This window comes from Liolophura sinensis, chromosome 10 (genome assembly GCF_032854445.1).
Source record: "Liolophura sinensis isolate JHLJ2023 chromosome 10, CUHK_Ljap_v2, whole genome shotgun sequence".
Taxonomy (NCBI): domain Eukaryota; kingdom Metazoa; phylum Mollusca; class Polyplacophora; order Chitonida; family Chitonidae; genus Liolophura; species Liolophura sinensis.
This window is the reverse complement of record NC_088304.1, coordinates 29,905,002-29,926,690: the sequence shown is the minus strand read 5'-3', so window position 1 is coordinate 29,926,690 and position 21,689 is coordinate 29,905,002. Positions and strand designations below refer to the sequence as shown.

The 21,689-nt window shown below is 38.8% G+C and overlaps 1 protein-coding gene across 1 annotated transcript in view; it reads right to left on the bottom strand.

Moving 5' to 3' along the window:
* The window catches only part of LOC135477090 (ubiquitin carboxyl-terminal hydrolase 32-like), a 55,376-nt gene extending 37,142 nt beyond the window's left edge, over positions 1 to 18,234 (bottom strand). Inside the window, exons 1-3 of the mRNA XM_064757244.1 lie at positions 18,087 to 18,234; positions 11,836 to 11,963; positions 9,453 to 9,558 (exon numbers count right to left, since the gene is read on the bottom strand). Coding sequence (XP_064613314.1) covers positions 9,453 to 9,558; positions 11,836 to 11,963; positions 18,087 to 18,144 — 292 coding nt within the window. The 5' untranslated portion in view covers positions 18,145 to 18,234. The remainder of the gene's footprint in view (positions 1 to 9,452; positions 9,559 to 11,835; positions 11,964 to 18,086) is intronic.
* Between the last annotated feature and the right edge of the window lie 3,455 nt (positions 18,235 to 21,689).

Genomic DNA, 21,689 nt, shown 5'->3' with positions numbered 1-21,689 from the left:
TTTAAGGACAGCAGGTCAGCAAGCCATACATGTACACATACCTGCCCACAGTTGGGTTAATGAGGACCAGGTGCCTGGGGGGAAGTGATTTTATCAGCCATACACATGTACTACCTGTCTGTGTACAAACAGATAAGTGAAGCAGAACCAATCTGACTTTCACACCCCGTACTCACAAGAGAGGTATAGGTGTATAATCTGAGGACATCAGCATACATGTACTTTCTACAGCTCTGCATGTGCACAGACAAATTTATTGAAGTCAACCTGGACAGAGATCTCAGAGATGCACCAGTGCATGCCCACACACTGGGTTCAGAGGTCATTCATGAGTCAAACTCAAAACATACCTACCCTATTACTTATACACTGGGGTTCATCAAAGTTTTACATCATTGTTCATGGTTCATGACTAACAATAACATTAAAAGCTTCGGTCATGTCAGTACATTATGCGTTAAATATTGTCTACTGTAAACAGCCTACATGTATATGGAAATTTTTACTAACTAATGAGCCTGCTGATTGGTTCGTGAAAAATTTTGTAAAGTTATATGCACGTATGCCATTTACATGCACTGTTTAATAAGCACACAAAATTTCAAGGGAATGTATTCTTACCTGTATAAGCATTATGATTTAACGCCCAATTAACTACCTAACCAAAAGATGATAGGTTTTAATCCAGCTGTAACTGGCACGCATGTACGATCATGATTATACACATGCAGTAAAAACTGCTTTACAGTACACCAGGAAAACAAATCAGAACATCTATTTTTAAGGTAATAAAATGGCATCTACTAAAGCGATAAGCACTTGGGCATACAAAGTAATAAGTGGAGATAGGAAGCTCTCTGTGGCTTGTTGACAAGCCAACTGCCACCCACTTCCACCACCCCCTACCCCTTCCTCCGATGTAATCAGAGAAAATCATACATGTACTGGATCTGACCAAGACACATATACATACATGTGTATTTCATCAGAATATCCCCCCATTTATTGTCTTTTGAAGGAGTTCAGAAGATACATGTATTACATGCATGCACAGCAGATATGTCATATATGCGAGACACGCACTGTACTTGTCAGTACAAGTAGAACATTCATGTCACTTTGACCCGTTTCTCTCTCATCCATCATTTTAATAAAACAAACAAATTTACATGCACATGCCAGAAAATACATACATGTATATTATGTGGACTGCTGTTTTGGATGTGGAATGCAGCTATGGATGTGAAGTGTTGTTTTGGATGTGGACTGTTGGCTTGAGTGTGTGGACTGTTGGCTTGACTGTGGACTGTTGGTTTAGATGTGGACTTTTGGTTTGGATGTGAACTTACGCTTTAGATGTGGACTGTTGGGTTGTGAGTGGACTGTTGGCTTGACTATGGAGTGTTGGTTTGGATGTAGACTTTTGGTTGGGATGTAGACTTTTGGCTTGGTTGTGGACTGTTGGCTTGACTGTGGACTGTTGGCTTGACTGTGGACTGTTGGCTTGACTATGGAGTGTTGGTTTGGATGTGGACTTTTGGCTTGGTTGTGGACTGTTGGCTTGACTGTGGACTTTTGGTTTGGATGTGGACTTTTGGCTTGGGTGTGGACTGTTGGCTTGGGTTTGGACTTTTGCCTTGGGTGTGAGCTGTTGCCTTGGATGTGGATTGTTGGTCTGTTGGCTTGGGTCTGGGCTGTTTGTTTGGCTTCAGGTTGTTGCCTGGGGAGTGGACTGTTGGTTTTTATCTGGACTGCTGATAAGGATATTTGTGGACTGTTGGTTTAGATTTGGACTACTGGTTTAGCTGTGGACTGTTGGTTTGGTTGAGTGAACTACTGGTTTAGATGTGGACTGCTGGTTTGGATATGTGTGGACTTGGTTTGGATGTGTGTGGACTGCTGGTTTGCATGTGGACTACTGGTTTGGATGTGAGTAGACTACTGGTTTGGATGTGTGTGGAATGCTGGGTTGGATGTGGATGACTGGTTTGGATGTGTGTGGATATGGTTTGGATGTGTGTGGACTGTCTGGAACAAACCTATCCTGTCACTACCATGTCTACTGAGAAATACGAGTAGGCGCCAATTCAACAATTCATGAATCCAGTCAGAAATAAGGACAACAGAGGAAGGAACACATGCATGTGCATAGACTGTGCAGCAGAAGAGCTCTTAAGTTTGTGGTGCCCATCAATCATTGTCCAGGTCCAGGCTTTGAAGAATGCTGAGCACTAAGTCATCTCAACTCTAAAGACATATGTGCAGATCATGAGGCTTACAGGTTTAGAAAAATCATACTGTAAACTACAGGTAGAGCTATCAAGTGAAAGTGAGCTTTCTCTCATGGGCTAGTGTACACAACAAATCAGCAATACCTGGGTTTCAACTCAGGATAACAAAAAACAGGCAGTACTGCTTGAACTATACATGCACTGGCTCTAACAAACCTAGGTCTGCATGTCAGATGTAATTCTTAAAAATCAAAACAAAACAACAGGCATCAAGAGTACTGGATAACAAGAATCAGATATCTGGAAAACACGTTTTCAATAGCTTTCATTTTGGTTTGATGCAGGTCCAATCACATGATTTAATGTGTTGTTTTATTCACAAATGCTGCCTGCTGAGCTTTACAGAGATGTCAGTGAATTAGAAAGATTCCAGTAAATCCCATGCTGTGTACAGAGATTGCGACTTGCAGAATATTGTGTTCTGTATGCGCTGACACAATCATAGTTAATACTGCTGCAATTATGCAGATCAGGCTAGAAATCATCCCTCCCTGAAACATCCAATTAACCAGTAAAATATTTATGAAATATCCCACAGCATTTGTGAATTTAAGATATGGATCTTATTCAATTTGTTCCACAAATATCATAAAAACCACATCTTTACAACAAAATAATTTATAAGGCTATCATCACTAAACATGTCAAGAATGGAGAGAGCTTGTTCATTTTTCCATATTTCTTTATGATTGCATGTGTTGCTTGACGCAAATATAACGTTTTCAATGTCTCTAGGGGCTATTACTGCTGGGTTATCACAAAACCCAGGCCTGAAATTTACGGCCACTGACATAATGTTTCTTTCAGAACCTCTCTTCAAACTTCCAGGTTACCTTTGCTCCCTTCACATTGCATGTACTTTTACGATAGGGAAAGTCCTTACTACATGATTAAGGTAAAAAAGCCCGACATATACTGTCAAATTTGCAGACATGATACACATGTCATCCCAGAATTTGTTTGATCTTAGAATCAGTATAAGATACCAAATGCACACCCCTGCAGTACACATGAGTTACACTTAAGAACATATATTTTTTGAAAATAATGACTTCTCTAAAATGTTTATTCAAAATGCTGCCTGCTTGCTGACTTCCAGATCACTGCCTGGGCCATTTTACAGTTTATAGTACTGAATACACTGTGAATGTTAATCTGATTTAAGAGATTACATGTCCTTGTACTTCATACTTGCCTGATTCTTTAAACCATGGCAAAGTAAATGTCACCTTATACATGTCTATGTCCGTGTCCATTTCTGTGTCCAGGTCCATGAAGCTACATGAACAAGTCCATGTCCATGAAGCTACATGACCAAATCTATGCCCGTGTCCGTGAAGCTAGGTGTCCATGTCTGTGTCCATGTCCGTGCCCGTGCCCCTGTCCATGTGCGAGCCCATGTCCATGTCCGAGTAGCTACATGACCAGATCTGTGTCCATGTTGGAGTCTGTGTCTATGTACGTGTCCATGAAGCTACATAACCAAGTCCGTGTCCATGAAGCTACATGACCAAATCTATGCCCGTGTCCGTGAAGCTAGGTGTCCATGTCTGTGTCCATGTCCGTGCCCCTGTCCATGTCCGAGCCCATGTCCATGTAGCTACATGACCAGATCTGTGTCCATGTTAGAGTCTGTGTCCATGTCTGTGTCCGTGTACCTACATGACCAAATCCGTGTCCATGTCCGAGTCTGTGTAGCTACGTGACCAAATCTGTGTCCATGTCCATGTCCGTGAAGTAACATGACCAAATCCATGTCCATGTCCATGCAGTGTCCACATCTGTGTAGCTACATGACCAAATCCGTGTCCACGTCCATGTCCGTGAAGTTACATGACCAAATCGATGCCCATGTCTGTGTCCATGTCCCTGCAGCTACATGACCAAACCCGTGTCCGTGTTCATGTCTGCATTCGTGTCAATGTCCGTGTACCTACATGACCGAACCCGTGTCTGTGTTCATGTCCCTGTACGTGTCCATGTCCTTGTAGCTACATGACCAAACCCGTGTCTGTGTTCATGTCCATGCAGTGACATGACAAAAGGCAGGTTAATACACCCACATGGATTAAGCTGGACACATATGCTGATCAATTCATTTGGGTTTAGGAAAGTACTGTATAAAGTACAGGGGAAGTCTCAGCCAACAGTACGAGATGAGGCATCAAGAAAACAATCATTAAAGTGTTTTAACAAACTGTGAACGTTAAATGCGATTTTGCAATATTACCCGAGCTACACATGACGAATGAGTGTATGACCAAACATTTTGACATCTGTCTGATGTCATTGGAGAAAATATTTATCAGTTTCACATAATGATAATGAATAATAATGAATAATGTGGGTTTCCCCTGCGCTCTGCCCGGTTTCCTCCCACCATAATGCTGGCCGTCGTCGTATAAGTGAAATATTCTTGAGTACGGTGTAAAACACCAATCAAATAAATAAATAAATAAATAATGAATAATACAAAGGAGATGATTTTTACATCAGCATCATGTGAATGAGGAGAGATTCATACATTTAATGTGTCTATGTGTTTGTGTGCATGGCTGAACTGATTCATTTTATTTATTTTTGATTGTGATTGTGATCCTGATTGTGGCGTTTTACACCTTACTCCAGATCATTTCATCCGTAATTTTTATGTCTGGTACATGAAGTGTACATGATGATTGAGACATAAAGTAATATGTACACAGACATACAGTCCTGTTACATCTCACATGTCACACCAGCCCAACACAACCATAATACAGTCAGAAATTGGCACAGCATCAAACAGTAGCTAATCCCAATGAAATAAATTCTATAAATCATCAACCGGAACCAATTTTGTTATCAGGGTGGGTCTTCCAAAAGCATCTCTCCAGCTATATAAGCTGATGAAGTAAAGAGGCTTACATACATGTTCAGTTTGACCATACTAATGAGCTGGGTTCTATGCGTAAATGTGCATGTAATATTCAGCTCTTGACCTGTAGGTCACTGATACATGTATAAAGCCTGTACTACATGTATACCTGTCAATATAACAATAACACATGTACAAGTCATATATCACTGCCTGACAGCCAGACAATTCCCTACTCAATGTACCCTGTATGTAGTACATAGGTAGGATACTCTCCATTCAGGTACCAAATACAAGTACCTGTATACATTATGTACTGTAGGTTCATATTGCCTGCTGAGGGTAGTAAACAATACAAAGTGGGGCTTCCAAGGGCGAAATGCAAACGTACATGTAAACAAGTTTTTCAAAACAACCCAAATAAATCAATTGTACGTTCAGTAATAACGTTCTTCATGTTCCTTTTCTCTACTACAGCGTAATATTTATTCATTTTTCCATATTCCTACATGTACATGCATATTTCAGTCAAATTGCAAAATGTTTCTGATCCTCTCTTTTGCCCTCTCAAAGCAGTCCTCAGACATTTTTGGCACATGTAAAAGCTACTAATCCAGTCCTCTTGGATTTTCATGGACAAACTTATCACTGAACACTGATATGAACTTATCTCTACGTGTTTATAACTGTATAAAATGTAAGGATATGGAAATCACTGTATTATAAGAGTGTCAGGGTCAAATTATGGGACAAATATGTGAGAATATTTACATGTAAATAATTATACAGGCTAGCTGGTCACCATACTGACAGCTACAGGCACATTACATGTACATGTACACAACTGTACAGGCGAGCTGGTCACCATACTGACAGCTACAGGCATATTACACGTACATAAGTGTACAGGCGAGCTGGTCACCATACTGACAGTTACAGGCATATTACATGTAAATAAGTGTACAGGCGAGCTGGTCACCATACTGACAGCTACAGGCATATTACACGTACATATGTGTACAGGCGAGCTGGTCACCATACTGACAGCTACAGGCATATTACACGTACATAAGTGTACAGGCGAGCTGGTCACCATACTGACAGCTACAGGCATATTACACGTACATAAGTGTACAGGCGAGCTGGTCACCATACTGAAAGTTACAGGCATATTACATGTAAATGTACATAATTGTACAGGCAAGCTGGTCACCATACTGACAGCTATAGGCATATTACATGCAACTCATCCACTATGCAGAAGACAAGAACTTGTGCACATAATCTATCAATTCATCAAAACTGAAAACAGCTTTATTATATTTGATAATAAAAACCAAGAGAGATAACACTTTTGACTCTTTTGCAGAGTTCACGTACATGCATGTGATTTTGGCTATACGTGTATATGTGCAAATGTATGGATGGATTTTGGTCATAAACATTTAATCTAATAAACCAGAAAATCCCCTGTTGCTGTCAAGTTCAAAAGTACTCTGTTCTCTGTTCAAGTGAATGCTGCATTCATGTATCTCACAAACTTTGTTTTAAATTTATCACAAATTACTTTTCAACAGGTACATGTTAAAATATGAATCTAATCAAGATCCTGCTTGGGACAAGACAAACTATCCGACAGGTAGTTGGTAACAGTACATGTACATCTCTCCTCCTAACTGTATGCACTCATACATATTTCTGAATGCACTCATACATATTTCTGAATGCACTCATACATATTTCTGTATGCATTAATACATATTTCAGTATGCATTAATACATATTTCTGTATGCACTAATACATATTTCAGTTCACAATACTTTTCAAGCCTGGAAACAATTTTTCACTTGGGCCGGACACATACCATAGAACTGGCAAATTTTCTAGCTACATGTACATGTACATTTTTTGAAAAAATGTTGAATGTATTTATTTATTTATTTATTTGATTGGTGTTTTACACCATACTCAAGAATATTTCACTTATACGAGGGCAGTCAGTATTATGGTGGGAGGAAATCGGGCGAAGCGCGGAGGAAACCCACAACTATCTGCAGGTTGCTGACAGACCTTCCCACTTACGGCCGGAAAGGAAGACGTTCAATGTAGTTTACAGGTACATGTACATGGTAGTTTTGTTCTCTACCAAGCAGTTGGCCTATGTAAAATTACAACTGGTAGCAAGACAATGTCTTTGTCCTGCAGCTTTGCATTTCCAGGATTACATGTACATGTAACTGCATATTTATACTCAGGCCCTCTATTAGGATAGATCTGCAAAGTCTACATGTATACATGTACACAGAATAAGCATTGTACACTACAGAATTTTGACTTTCACTGCACACCAGTTGCTGCATGAAGGCAGCATACAGGACCTGAGTCATGGTCAAACTTTCAGCTAGCTTGATCACTAAATGGGTCAATACTGACCAGACAGCCAGGACTGCTGTGCAAGCCAAGCCCAAGCTGTCATGGCTGTGGGGTAATCCGGCCATATGACAGATGTCGGCCTACTGTACTTAATGGTAGTAACCACTAATTTGGCTCCTAATATGCATCACAGTTTACATGATGATGCGTACATGTACACAAGTGTAAAATCAAATGTCTACAGTATTGCAAATGCAGAAGTAAATACATTCAAGTAAATACTACATGTAACAGTGTATGAGTGCTTGGGGTTTAACGTCATGCTTGACTACTACATGTAACAGTGAGTGCTTGGGGTTTAACGTCGCTTGGGGCTTTAACGTCGCTTGGGGTTGCTTGGGGTTTAATGTTGCTTGGGGTTGCTTGGGGTTTAACGTCGTACTTGACTACTACATGTAACAATGAGTGAGTGCTTGGGGGTTTAACATCGCTTGGGGTTGCTTGAGGTTTAACGTCGCACTTGACTACTGCATGTAACAGTGAGTGAGTGCTTGGGGTTTAACGTCGTGCTTGACTACTACATGTAACAGTGAGTGAGTGCATGGGGTTTAGCGTCGTACTTGACTACTACATGTAACTGAGTGAGTGCTTGGGGTTTAACGTCGTACTTAACTACTACATGTACATGTAACAGTGGGTGAGTGCTTGGGGTTTAATGTTGTGCTTGACTACTATATGTAACAGTGAGTGAGTGCTTGGGGTTTAACGTCGTGCTTGACTACTACATGTAACAGTTAGTGAGTGCTTGGTGTTTAACGTCGTACTTGACTACTATATTGACAGGGATATCTGAGACTTACTTTCAATGGAATATGTGTCTTTTAAATTATACAACAAAATAATGCAATAACAAAAAATACTGAAAGATACTTGTCATTATGCATGTCCAGCGTATCTTAAGGCATACTTAAAAACCAGCTCTCCCGACTTTTTATGTTTTTAACAATTACATGTAGTTGTATCAAATGACAATAATGTGTTGAATCTGAGAATAAACTGATGAATGGATGACTTTTAGCTTTAAAAAAATGGGTAGAGGGACAACTGGATAACAAACATGAGAAATGTTACAATGGACAACTGGATGATACACTTGAGAAATGTTACAACAGAAAACTGATGATAAACTGGGGGAATGAGAATGCAAAACTGGTTGATCCACTTGAGGGGTAAACAACTGGGTGATAAACATGAGAAATGAAGTTAGCCAGCCATTCAAGTATATAAAATTAATCTCAGAGCCATCATTAAAAAAAAAAAACTGCCTTTCTGGAGTCTTAAGATGGTAGAACACATTTCCCATACTAGAGTAGTCCACATCTCTATATTACTGGTTATACACTTCCGAGATGTTGATCAGCTTATCTTTATTACATCTTTGAGAACAAAACCATCTTGAAACTTCTTGGCTGGACTGCCAATGTCTCATGGGGATATTTTATTCCCAAGACCACCATGAAGAGTATTAAAATCAAGTTAAATTTCATGCCATTTCTCACAGATCAGGTGATTGCCTTGCTCTATGAACTGAGGTACAGGTGAGTGATTACTTGAAGAAAAACCTGTAACAGAAGGCTGACCAAATTCCCTGAAATTTATACATGTAGGTGATTTACTGTAAAACGTCTGTTAAGGGTACCCATGAACGCATCATCTTGGTGAAATAAAGCACCTATTAAGTTCCCAATGCCTGCCTTGATGGCCAGGTATATAAGGGCAGGTAATGCACATGTACAGGTGTGCAGAAAGCCACCCAGGTACAGAATCCCTAATTAGGCACCTGAGCCTTGTGGATGAGTTGACTCCTGATACTTAATCAATAGGCCTATCTGTGTGACAAGTACGGGGACAGCTAGCACAAGCCACTTACACTTGATCTTCTCCTCCAGCCTGCCTTGTGTGAGCACCACCATTCCACACAACAGGTCTTTGAATGTCAACCCCTTCTGACTGCCACCAAACGCCTGGTAGATTAGCTGTGGTCAAAGTGAAGAAGAGAGTATATTATCAGTTCAGCATGTTATCGTGGTGTCACAAGATAGGAAATCAATGTGGCATGGTCAGGATATTAAAAGTTACATCCAATGTATGGTTTTTACTTCTTAATACATAGTACATGATGTGGCCTAACAAATAAAACTAGAACAAACCTCATCTGTTGTATAAAATGGATTTAAACTAGTTTTAATATAGCTGTCATGACAACTTTGTTGGGAGACTATAGGGGAATTATTAGGAAAAATAAGATCTGCCTCAAAGATGAAATTTCTCATTTTATTTTGCACATCTTTTTTCATGTCATAAAACAATATTCTTTGTTATGTAATACATGTGCCTTTTCATGTATCCTTTACATGCAATACAGGCGTAAGAATCAAATCATATTGCAACCTAACATCTGATAAACAGTGACAGTATTTTAATAGTCATTCATGTTCATGTATTAATTCATGACTGTTGTTTACAGCTACAGTTCAGAAGTCATGCAAGTTAACGTCTTATGTAACAATTTTTCAGTCATAAGACGAAGAAGTCCTCCTTATGTGCATGTAATGTGCCTCCTTGTTGCAGGACGGATTTCCACCGCTCTTTTATCTAGTGCTGCTTCACTGAGATGATTTACCGAAGGCAAGTAAGATGGCCCGAGCCATCACTCTGATACGGGTCAACCAGTCGGTGCACTATCCCCTTCAGGCTAAACACCAAGCGAGGAAGTTACAACTTCCTCCTTTCTTAAGGTGTTAAGTGTGACCCGACCCAGTATTGACCCTGGATCTACGCCCCCCTACCCCCCCACCCCCACCCAAGCAAACGCTCTACCAACTCTGCTATCTGGAGTGAACAACCACACCACCAGGTACACGTACATGACAAACCTCCTGACTACAAGCCATAAAAAGCAGGCTGGCCTGGATATAAGCATGCAGCCTTGTTGGTCAAGGGCCAGATAGTCACAGAAAGCCAGCACTTTTGCTGTCTGGGATAGCACTTTTGCTGTCTGGGATAGCTTTTTTGTTGTCTGGGACAGCATAGCCCATTCTAGGTCATGTAAAATGTTAGTGAAACTAAATGGCTGTATTATAATGCAGATTATTGCAATGTCAGGGTCATAAAAAACGCTCAACAAATAAACACAAATCATAAATAATATATATATATATATATATATATATATATATATATATATATATATAAATCTAAAATATTTTTAGTGTATACAGTGGTAATTCTTCTTTGAATCAAACTCACTTAAAACCTGACATTAAAACTGTCACTACTGTGTAGTGCACATCATATAGTACACTACAGCATTCGATATACGTAATTCCAACAGAAATTTACTGATGAATAATGCATTTATGTATTAATTTAACACAATTTTTATCAAATAGCACAACATTATGTCTCCGGTCAACACTGTACATACATGTACAAATGTTCTCTCCCCTTCTGTCAACACTTCATGTACAAAGTTTGTCCCTCCTGTCAACACTACATGCACCAAGTTTGTCCCTCCTGTCAACACCTCATGTGCAAAGTTTGTCCCTTCTGTCAACACTACATATACAAAGTTTGTCCCCCTGTCAACACTACATGCACAAAGTTTTCTTGTCAACATTTCAAGTTTGTCCCTCCTATCAACAGTACATGCACAATGTTTGTCCCTCCTATCAACACTACATGCACAATGTTTGTCCCTCCTGTCAACACCACTTGCACAAAGTTTGTCCCTCCTGCCAACACTACGTGCACAAAGTTTTTCCCTCCTGTCAACATTACATGCCCCACGTTTGTCCCTCTGTCCCTCTTGTCAACATTACATGCATAAAGACTGCGTCTCATTTCAACACTACATGTACAAAGATTGCGCCTCCTTTCAACACTATATGCTCATGTATGTCTGTCCCTCCTGTCAACAGTACATGCACAAAGTTTGCCCTTCTTGTCAACATTACATGTATCATGTTTGTTCCTCCTGTCAACACTACTTGCACAAAGTTTGTCCCTCCTGTCAACAACACATGCACAAAGTACCAAGTTTGTCCCTCCTGTCAACAATACGTGCACCAAGTTTGTCCATCCTGTCAACACTACATGCACCAAGTTTGTCCCTCCTGTTAACAATACATACCCTGTACGTTTGTACATGAAGTTGTTCCTATATAATGTTTGTCCCTCCCTGTCAGCATTATATGCACGGCATTTTGTCCCCCCTAAAACACTATACTTCCATGTAACAAGATCATTCACACCTGTGCTAGCTTGGCAGGTACTCCATCCCACAACACCTCCCTCACAAACTGGTTCTCTGTCATCAAGCCATTCAGAGTGGACGCTCGCTTGAAAGCCTCTTTCAACCGCTTGAACTCTGCCTCCGTCACTGAAACACAAGAACAAATGGTTAGCTATACTGTTTACTGTTTATATACACCCTGCTTGGGTCCAGTTTATTACTTTTTTTTTACTGTTATTAAATGCCATACACCATACTTGTGTCAGTGAAGGAAACCACATTGCATGCAGTAAACCACCAACGTTTTACAAGTTAATGGTGAACTGTGAGATTTTGGGGGTTTATGGCCAGAGGTCTGCAGCTGACGACCATCTCAGACAACACAAGAGAGCAGTGTCAATCACTTAAAAAAAAGGAAATCCGATCATTTTGGGAAGAGCAGCGTAGTTCACCACACATGCAGCAATACAGTCACATGATTTAAAAATGGCAGTTTGTACAAAGTTCAGATGCTGTTCAAAAGTGCATGTGTCGATTAAATAAATTTACATTATTTGTGACCACATTATTATTATTCACAGGTAACAAGGTGCTCCATCAGCTCAAGTTAAGCGGAGGCTGGCCTGGCCACCAGGTGTCGCCTGTCTCTATAGTTTAGGGGAATCTCCGCAGTTGCCATGAGTTATTAAATCAAAAAGCAATTTGCCTAACCCGCCGTCAGTTTGCCACCACAGCACCAGGAATAATACATGAGCATACCTCTTTCGTTGTGATTGTCATTTCAGTGAAACAACAACATCCAAAGTTCACAACATTGCATACTTAGGCTAAATGTACGCAGAATATACATGTAGGATCAAATGGATTTGCGAAATTATTTTTAGTTGATGGAACATGGTAAATTCATACAGCGAACATACAAAAGTATGGCACACGTACATAACCCAGCAGCAGCCATTTAGCGAAGTGTGTATCATTCAATGGGAGTAACTCGTCTATTTAATTGTTATAACAAACAGAACCATGGGTCTATTTTCTTTCAATTTTGCTGAGCAGAATCTGACATAATTATGCCTTCAGCTTTTGCATACCACTAGAGAACTGTTTAAATATTATGAAATGATCAGTTGATAATGGGAATAATCAAGGATATAATAACTATGGAAATTTCAAAACCAACGATTTCAAAATTTTCTAAAATTTCTAAATTAATTAAATTTTTAGGAATGCAAACAGGATTCTATTTTCTGTCGACACATCAAACGAGAAGACTCACAGAAGTTCTCTTCTGCGTGGATATATTTCTGATAGGCTAATTTCCACCATCTTGTGTACATTTGTGAAAATACAAAATGCAGAAAAATTAAAGATAGTCTTGGTTACCATGGCAACCGTCAATGTGAACAAAGCGTGCTGGTCAGGCTTATCTCATATCACTACTACTAACTTTTTACTACAGGTACACAAATACATGTACATGTATATGTACTTGCACATTTCTTTTACAAATTTCTGCGTTAAAAGATCTTATCAGGGGGCGGGCATCTGTAAAACAATGATCCAGTACAAAATTGTATGGGTGAATGTGGATGTACAGGTAACATTTATAAGACCCAAAGATTAAAAAAACAGAATTGGAAATCAGGCCATATCTTTTCCAATTTTCCCTATCTCTGCTATATCACTTAATATATTTGTCAGAATAGGGCGTCTCAAAAACAATGACACACTTTCCTATCTAAATGTATTTGAGAAACCATTTCTTGATTAACCATGGACAAAGCAGAGGTAATTCTTTGTCAGAACAGTTCGTGATTATTAAAGCATAGTCACATTTTAGCTTCTGTAACTGAGTGACAAATTCTACATTTTGTGAAAACATGAACCTCATCAATCATAACTTTACTGAACCTGTTCCCATGCCCACAATCAAATTGGTTCAATTAGTATGCAGTATATTTTGTTTAAACACGTCAATTCTGCCTCATATATTATGTTGTCAATCACCTCCCTTGAGGATCAGTGTTGTAACAAAGTTAACCTGTATGTACGTACATTTTAATAGCCGATAACATGCAGTATGCCACAGAAATGTGTATCCTGAGACACCCACGCAGTTCTGAAAATGTATCTGATGACATCAACTGGGAGGCAGATGAATAGCTCATTCATTCAACATTCCCATTGTCATTCAACTACTTGTAAGTGAAGTTTATTTCGTTTGCATATCAACTTTACTGAGGTACTATACACAGTAATACCGTTGATTATATTTCTTTAATTTCCTCAACAAAGGATGCCTGTTGTCTGAATCAATAAAGACTGCATGTTTAGAAATATTTCCGAAAAAAATTGTCATCTGCTATCATGCCTTTGTAACACCTCTTCTTTTGACATGCTCAAAAATACTGTCCTAAAATTGGTACATATATACATGTTCTATACCGGTACTGTAATTGGCAAAACATCTACATAAGCTCATATCAGAGTATTTTCAAACTGGCGGCAAAAATAACAGCTACACTTTGCAAAATTTTTGTCCTCCCTCGTTTGATACTTAGTGACACAACGACACCTTGCCTGGGAGCATCCACTGCTGAGGAATCACATTAAAGCAGAACCCCAGCGTTTGGCCTTTCAAACTGCAAATAGATGCTTTCACGCTCCCTGAATTGATTCTGATCGTTTTGAACGTGGGACATGGAACAAAAACAGTAGAACTTAGTGATCCAACGGCCAGAAGATCAACTCCACTACAATCCAGCCACCGCTGACCTTGTGACCTCACAGCGGTACATTTCTGAGGCGTCTCTGTGTACAACACAGGGTGCTTGAGACAATCGCTACACTTTTGCAATTAATTTCAAGATTTTCATGCCCAAGTGTGGCTTTACGACTGCAGTAACTGAGCGCAGTGTACTGTAAAGTGCATACATGAACTAAAAATGCCACAGATTGAGAAAATATGGACCAGATCACATCAAAAACACTCTTTAATTATGAAAGGACTCGATCACAGTCGTATGAGACTTGCTAATTCAGCCATGCTTCCTAAAATAAAAGGTTGATGTGTACATCTCCTCCCCCCACCTCCCCCCACAAAAAAAAGCCAAATGGAAAAGAAAAGAAGTCCAGATTTTCCCTCCTGGAATGCAGAAGATGTTTAAATACTAGCTTGCTTGAAACCGCAGGCTGTGACATGAACTGTAGGGAGCATCCAGCCTTTGCTCCACAACAGCCATGAGGATAAAGGGGAGCCAACCTCAAGTACAGACCACTGTGCGCACGTGATAGGCTACATCCCAGCATGCCATACCTTGAAGCCCATAATGGGAACGCAGACAAAATTTTAATTGGCATTTCTACGTGTACCTATTGCTGTTTCCATTCAATATAATTCAAGCCTTATTTATTTTGGACGGTGATACTTTTTTAAACCATAACAGATTAGCTTGATTGTTACTTTCACTGGTGTGGAACGTCAGACCGTTCTCGTCGCTGCAACTCTCAATCAGCTGGCCCAACTGCCATGTGTCGCAGCTGGTAGTCACACGATAACTTCGGGAAAAACACACAGTGGGTAGGCCTAATGCATGGACTTGTCAATGCTTTGCAGGGCTTTTCAATAAATAATCACGGCAGGCCTTTACGGCATGATGTCAGCCAAGCAGGGCTCTGTGGCTGATAAGATAGGCAGACAGTTCAACTTTCATGGGGTATTTAAAGTGCAACGAGTTAAAAAAATATTTTTTTAAATGCAGTTTACATGTGAAAATAGCAAAAATATTGTGTCAAGGGAACATTTAGTATGAAACCAAAGATGCTGGGGTTCTCCTTTAAAGTCATACTAGAATGTCTATATAAATTTCAGCTTTGGTAACATTTTTAAACCTTAATTACATTGGAAAATGAAGACATTTCCTACCTTGTCAAATCATGCAAGAACAAGGAATGAAACAACAGTTTATATCAACATGTAAAAAATTTAAACTTTTGCTTTAACGGTAGATAAAATATTTTCCAGTGTCAGTGAAGGAGATAAAATGCTTCTGTTTGTGAGATCTGCATCCGTTTAGAAATCAATGATTAATTTTCACCAACTCAGTTTAAATCAAAAATGACTTGATCCTAATCAACACAATCTAAAAGTAATGCAGTGTAGGTTTATTTATAGAATCTTATATTTTATAACTTTGGAGTGTTAAGGTAAGGTACATGTATGTCTTCAAGTGTAGGTTTATCCATAGGATCTTATGTTTTATAACTTTGGAGTGTTAAGGTAAGGTACATGTATGTCTTCAAGTGTAGGTTTATCTACAGATTCTTATGTTTTATAACTTTGGAGTGTTAAGGTAAGTTACATGTATGTCTTCAAGTGTAGGTTTATCTACAGATTCTTATGTTTTATAACTTTGGAGTGTTAAGGTAAGTTACATGTATGTCTTCAAGTGTAGGTTTATCTACAGATTCTTATGTTTTATAACTTTGGAGTGTTAAGGTAAGTTACATGTATGTCTTCAAGCATGGGTTTATCTATAGAATCTTATGTTTTATAACTTTGGAGTGTTGAGTTAAGGTACATGTGTGTCTTCAAGTGTAGGTTTATCTATAGAATCTTATGTTTATAACTTTGGCGCTTTAAGATAAGGTACATGTATGTCTTCAAGTGTAGGTTTATCTATAGAATCTTATATTTTATAACTTTGGCGTGTTAAGGTAAGGTACATGTAGGTCTTCAAGTGTAGGTTTATTTGCCAAACATTCATGTGAAGTAATAATTAAAACGTTTGATGCAACTGGTCCCAAAAAACTTTAAATACTTCAGAGAATGAACACGTTTTTAGTTAATTTATTTGTTTGATTGTTGCTTTAAGCCGTCTCGAGAATATTTCACTTATACAACGGCGGCCAGCATTATTGTGGGAGGGAACCGGGCAGAGCCCACGACCATCCAGAGGCTGCTGGCAGACCTTCTCCTTGTACAGCCAGAGAGGAAACCAGCCATGGCATGATTCGTACATTGCTCCCACAAAGGGAAGGTAGTATTGGAAACCTTCATGTGTACACACTCACAGTTTAACTTAAGAGGGCATGGTTTCCGGATCCAGGCTGGTATGGCATTGACGTAAATTATTGGAAAGATCAACTTACCACAAGAGGAAAATGGTGCAAGAACAAAATACAAAATAAGACAGACGTGATGAAAAAATCGATCCCTTTATTGTCAAGGACATGTAGGCCATTCCTGTTTTACGGCGGCCAGACAGTGGCTGTGGGTTAGGCACCATTTTCAGGGGCATTACGGTCATGTCACAGGGCAGCGGTGGCAATGGCCGTCATGGCCGCCATTAAATTTGAAGCCTTATATACGCAGCTGTGAAGTATCCAGGTCAACCTCACAGGCCTACGCTTGCTGTTGATTGGTGTAAAATGCAGGACTTCTGCAGAGGGAGTCCAGCTATGAAACAAGGTTCAGCAATATTGGGTTACACAAGGCTACTGGGTGTTAAACCCTTCAACCTATCACACCCATCCAGCCACTCCATTACAAGGCTTAGGGTCGTAGGGCACCTGACTGTTAAAATCCTGAGATGTCAGTCATCCCAAAGGTAAATATCCACCCATATTTATATAAGTCCCCTCTCCTCTGACTGTTTTCCAAAATTTTACAATTCACCCTTTATCACTGAAGGGGACTGATCCATGACTATGCGAGCCCCTGCAAGCGTATAGTCATCCATGGCTATTACAAGGCTAACCCTAGAATTGTGCTAACTGTACTGTAGAATATGTGTAGCTGTGCATGACATACATATTGTGCAGACATAAAGAAGGTCTGAGAAAATTAACAACAAACTTATACCGATAAAACTGAATAAGCCCATAATCAAAAGTCATTACTGGGTCTTTGCTATTTGTTTCTAACACATTCTTCATACTTTACATCTGCTGTCAATGTATTTCGATACATGTACGTCAAAATGTGCGGTTGATGAGTAAATACGACGCTTGACAGAATGGCCATACAAGAGTGTTTTGTGGAGCGATCACTTACACGGGATCTAATTCTCATTTCGATAGCTATCATCAGAGATAAAGCCACATATATTTCGTTCCAGGAAGGTACTGTCCTTAGAATTATAGAACTGTCAAACAGAAGAGTTGTTAGACAGTGACAGTTTGCAATGAAGAGTTACTGAAATGACAGCCCGACTTCATTTCGCAATACCTTTTAATTCCACTCCTTAACATCGCAGTTTTTAGACTTACCTCTCTTCGTCGCCTCTTCGTAAGTTATACATGCTAATTTTGAATCCTTTCCACCCATTTCTATGCAATATATCAGCTTCTGAAGTTATAATACAACATATTTTAACCCTAAATAGGATCAAATGAGTCCACTGGGTCCTCCATATTAGATCACGCGATGAACGGTCAAATCTCGTGAGAATACACGTTATCAGCGGAGAAAAACTCAGATTTAATCACAAGGTATACTACTGCTCGTTCTTTCTGTGTGTCATTGGAAATACTGGGGTAAGGAATGGCCGTACACGTTTCAGTACAATAATATCACGTCAAACGTGAAAGAACATGCCAAATTTCTTGCGACGGAGATGTGAATTTTTCTGTAACATGCAAGGGTAATAACTTATACACATCGGTAAATTTTGATTTCCAATAGAGTTGTCTCCCTGGAATATTGTGACACGTATGTTTCGTGTTTATGGGATATTAGATTGTATAATGCATGTATTTATTTTCTGTAGGACATTTTCTTCTCGTTCATGTTGAAAATTGTTTTTTTTTTTTTGAGTAGTGTATCCTGCTCTCATGTCAGAGTTTTAGGCAATGATCTGTATATACAGCTGCGTATGGCGTAATGGCTAAACATATATGTAGATAGATATACTGTATGATTTTTTTGCCTATAAAATGAGGGATTGGTTTCAAATCGATATAAACTGACTCGTTCTCTTACTGATCATAGTTGGAAGTTAAAGCAGCGTGTTTAACTTTTGTTTTCATTCAAAAACATCTTACCTTTTAATGTCCATCCCATGTTTATTATCCAAGACAATGTATATATATATTCAAGAGATTTGTCTTAGAGCTCTATTGCCAAAGTTTTAATAGTCTATGTTTCTAGTTATATCGCTTCCTGGTTATAATGATATGGAGGGCCTAGGGAGGGAAGCTAAGGAGGCCGACTGGTTCTCTCCTTAATTATAAATTAAGCCTAGACCTGTTTCAACGTTTACATGTACCTGAATAACTGTACTTGGCGCAGCGTTCGAATCCATATTTGGCTTGTTCGAAATCGGCTTCGGGAGGTTTGTCGGGTTCCTTTTTGTTAACACGTAAAAAATACCAATCAAAAAAGGAAATAAATTGAATCTTTACAAAAAAAGTCAAATGCTACCTCCAGTGCGACTTCTATAAGGTGTTGTCGGGTATGGTGTTGTAAGCATGGTTTAAGTCATGTGTACCAATAGAAATAGGCATGGTGCTTTACCCCGAAGGTAGGTACGTGGGAATGTCCTTTAGTAACCTGCCAATGGTCGTGGTTTCCCCCGGGCTCTGCCCGGTTTCCTCCCATATACTGCTGGCCGCTGTCGTATATAAGCGAAATACTCTTGAGTACGGCGTAAAACACAAGGTAATAAACAAATAACTACCCACTGGTAGTGCACATATATGGGTGGTCATAGTTTATTGTACCAGCATCTGTGGAGTTACACATGTTGTTCTGTTTCCATGCAGAGATAGCTGGACAGTTTGTGTTCATGTGCACAAGGCCATGCAATGTCCAGAACAAAGTTCAACACAAACCTCTAGGATCAAAGAATGTAGGCCTATCTAAAGTGAGAATTATAAATTAGAACCCATTCATGCTAGGAGCAACTTAAGCACTTATTTTAACATGTGCAGTTTTCAATGATTCTGGAACGGTGCATGGGTACAAGGAATGTTCTATAGGCGCATAAGTTTGATCAGTATATGTAAAACAATATATATATATATATATATATATATATATATATATATATATATATATATATATATATATATATATATATATATATATAACTGTACCGCAGTTGCACTGTACTTTTATTGCAACTGTTCAAATATCAAACGTTGGGATTTTATTCAACACGATGAATACAGACCTCTAGCCCCTGGTCGTAAGTGGAATTAAACACCAACATAACAGATATACGTTGTATTAGGCACTGGTTTCCCCGAATTTTACACTGGTGAGAAATTCAAACAACAAACAACAAAACCACCCCACGAATAAATGAACTCTTGTTTCTGCAGCAGAATCGAAGATCGCTTGGTTACCCTCGACTTCATAGGTGACCAGTTTTCAGTAAACATCGAAACATTTAGTGATGAAGTTTTGTCAGTTAAATCTCTGTGCCGAATAGTCAGAGTATATAGAAAGCAAAACAATCCAAATCAGATGTATTTGAGCGTCTGTATATTTCAGTGACATGTTCTGAGTTCGTATGGATCCATTCACGTACAGTTAACACTTAAATCTTCATATAGCTGCATTTTTTCTCCTCTGTGTAACTGCCCTAATTCTGCAACCTTTTCGCACATGAAAACAAAACTTCTGTGCAGTTTCAGGACGCTTTTAATTCATTTTGGAGACAAAACTACATTGGTTGGATTGGCCAGTGTCAGAGCTTCACAAAAAGTATGGTTTTATGATTCAACTTAGAATATGGTTAAATAAACACCTTGCAAACATGCGAAAAGGTTGAAGAATTACAGTATACATTTTGAGTGTCTTTGTTAAGTAGAATAGATGATGATACCCCATTCTTAATCCCGTAATAAAGTCAGCTTTGTATGGGGATTCATATACTTTTGGAATCCAGTAATCTGGTGGTATGTAGATGTCACGGAAAGGCACAAGCTCTGAAGTTTTGTTTTTTCCCTTGGCTGCTTTCGCAGCGCAAGTCGAGGAGGAATGGCTGACGTTGTGGCCGTTGGAGCCGTGTTTTGCTCCACGACAAGATCTAAACATTCTTACTTTCAAATATTATAGAACATACGGCTGGAAGTTATAGTTTGATTGAATTGTTGCACATACACCCATCTGAAAATAAAATATGTAAATGCTGTTCGCATGATAAATGATATGGCTTTGACCTTCAAATGTTTTATTATTTACTCGATGATCTCATTGCATACATACACTCAAAAAATTAATCTGTTAATTTTAAAAGAAAGTCTGTTGCCTGAGTAATGCAAGGATATATTCTGTTATTACAACACAATATTTTTTCATATTCAGCATAATGCCCCCTTAGTCTAAAAGAATCTTTATGTTGAATTAATAGAATATGTGTTACATTTACCAAAACAATTTGTTGCAATAAAAGAATTCATTCTAGCATGACTCAGACAACACATTTTCCATTAAAATTAACAGATTAATTTTTTGAATGTAATGTGGAGCGTAGTATATTTTGTTGCGTTACCTGTATATATGACATATTACAGGAATAAAAAAATAGACGGAGGAGATGTAAATATGATATAGCATCTATATAGATTGAACAGTACGATTTGTATTTTGACATCTTCTGAAAGGAGTACATGTACGATACCTTTATTTATATTTAGATTTAATATTATCGGTCATAAGCATTACAAGAATGTATGATGATTGAAGTAGTTTTTCCATTCAATCAGTTTTGCTCAAAATCCAATATGGCCGCAAAATTATGATGGACAAAGAACAAAACCCTAAAGCACAACAACCACAAGAAATTTTGCTAACAAGTTTAGAGCAGCTGCGACTTGCAGTTTTATAAAAACAAAAAAGACAATACAAAAAGAATAATATTAAAA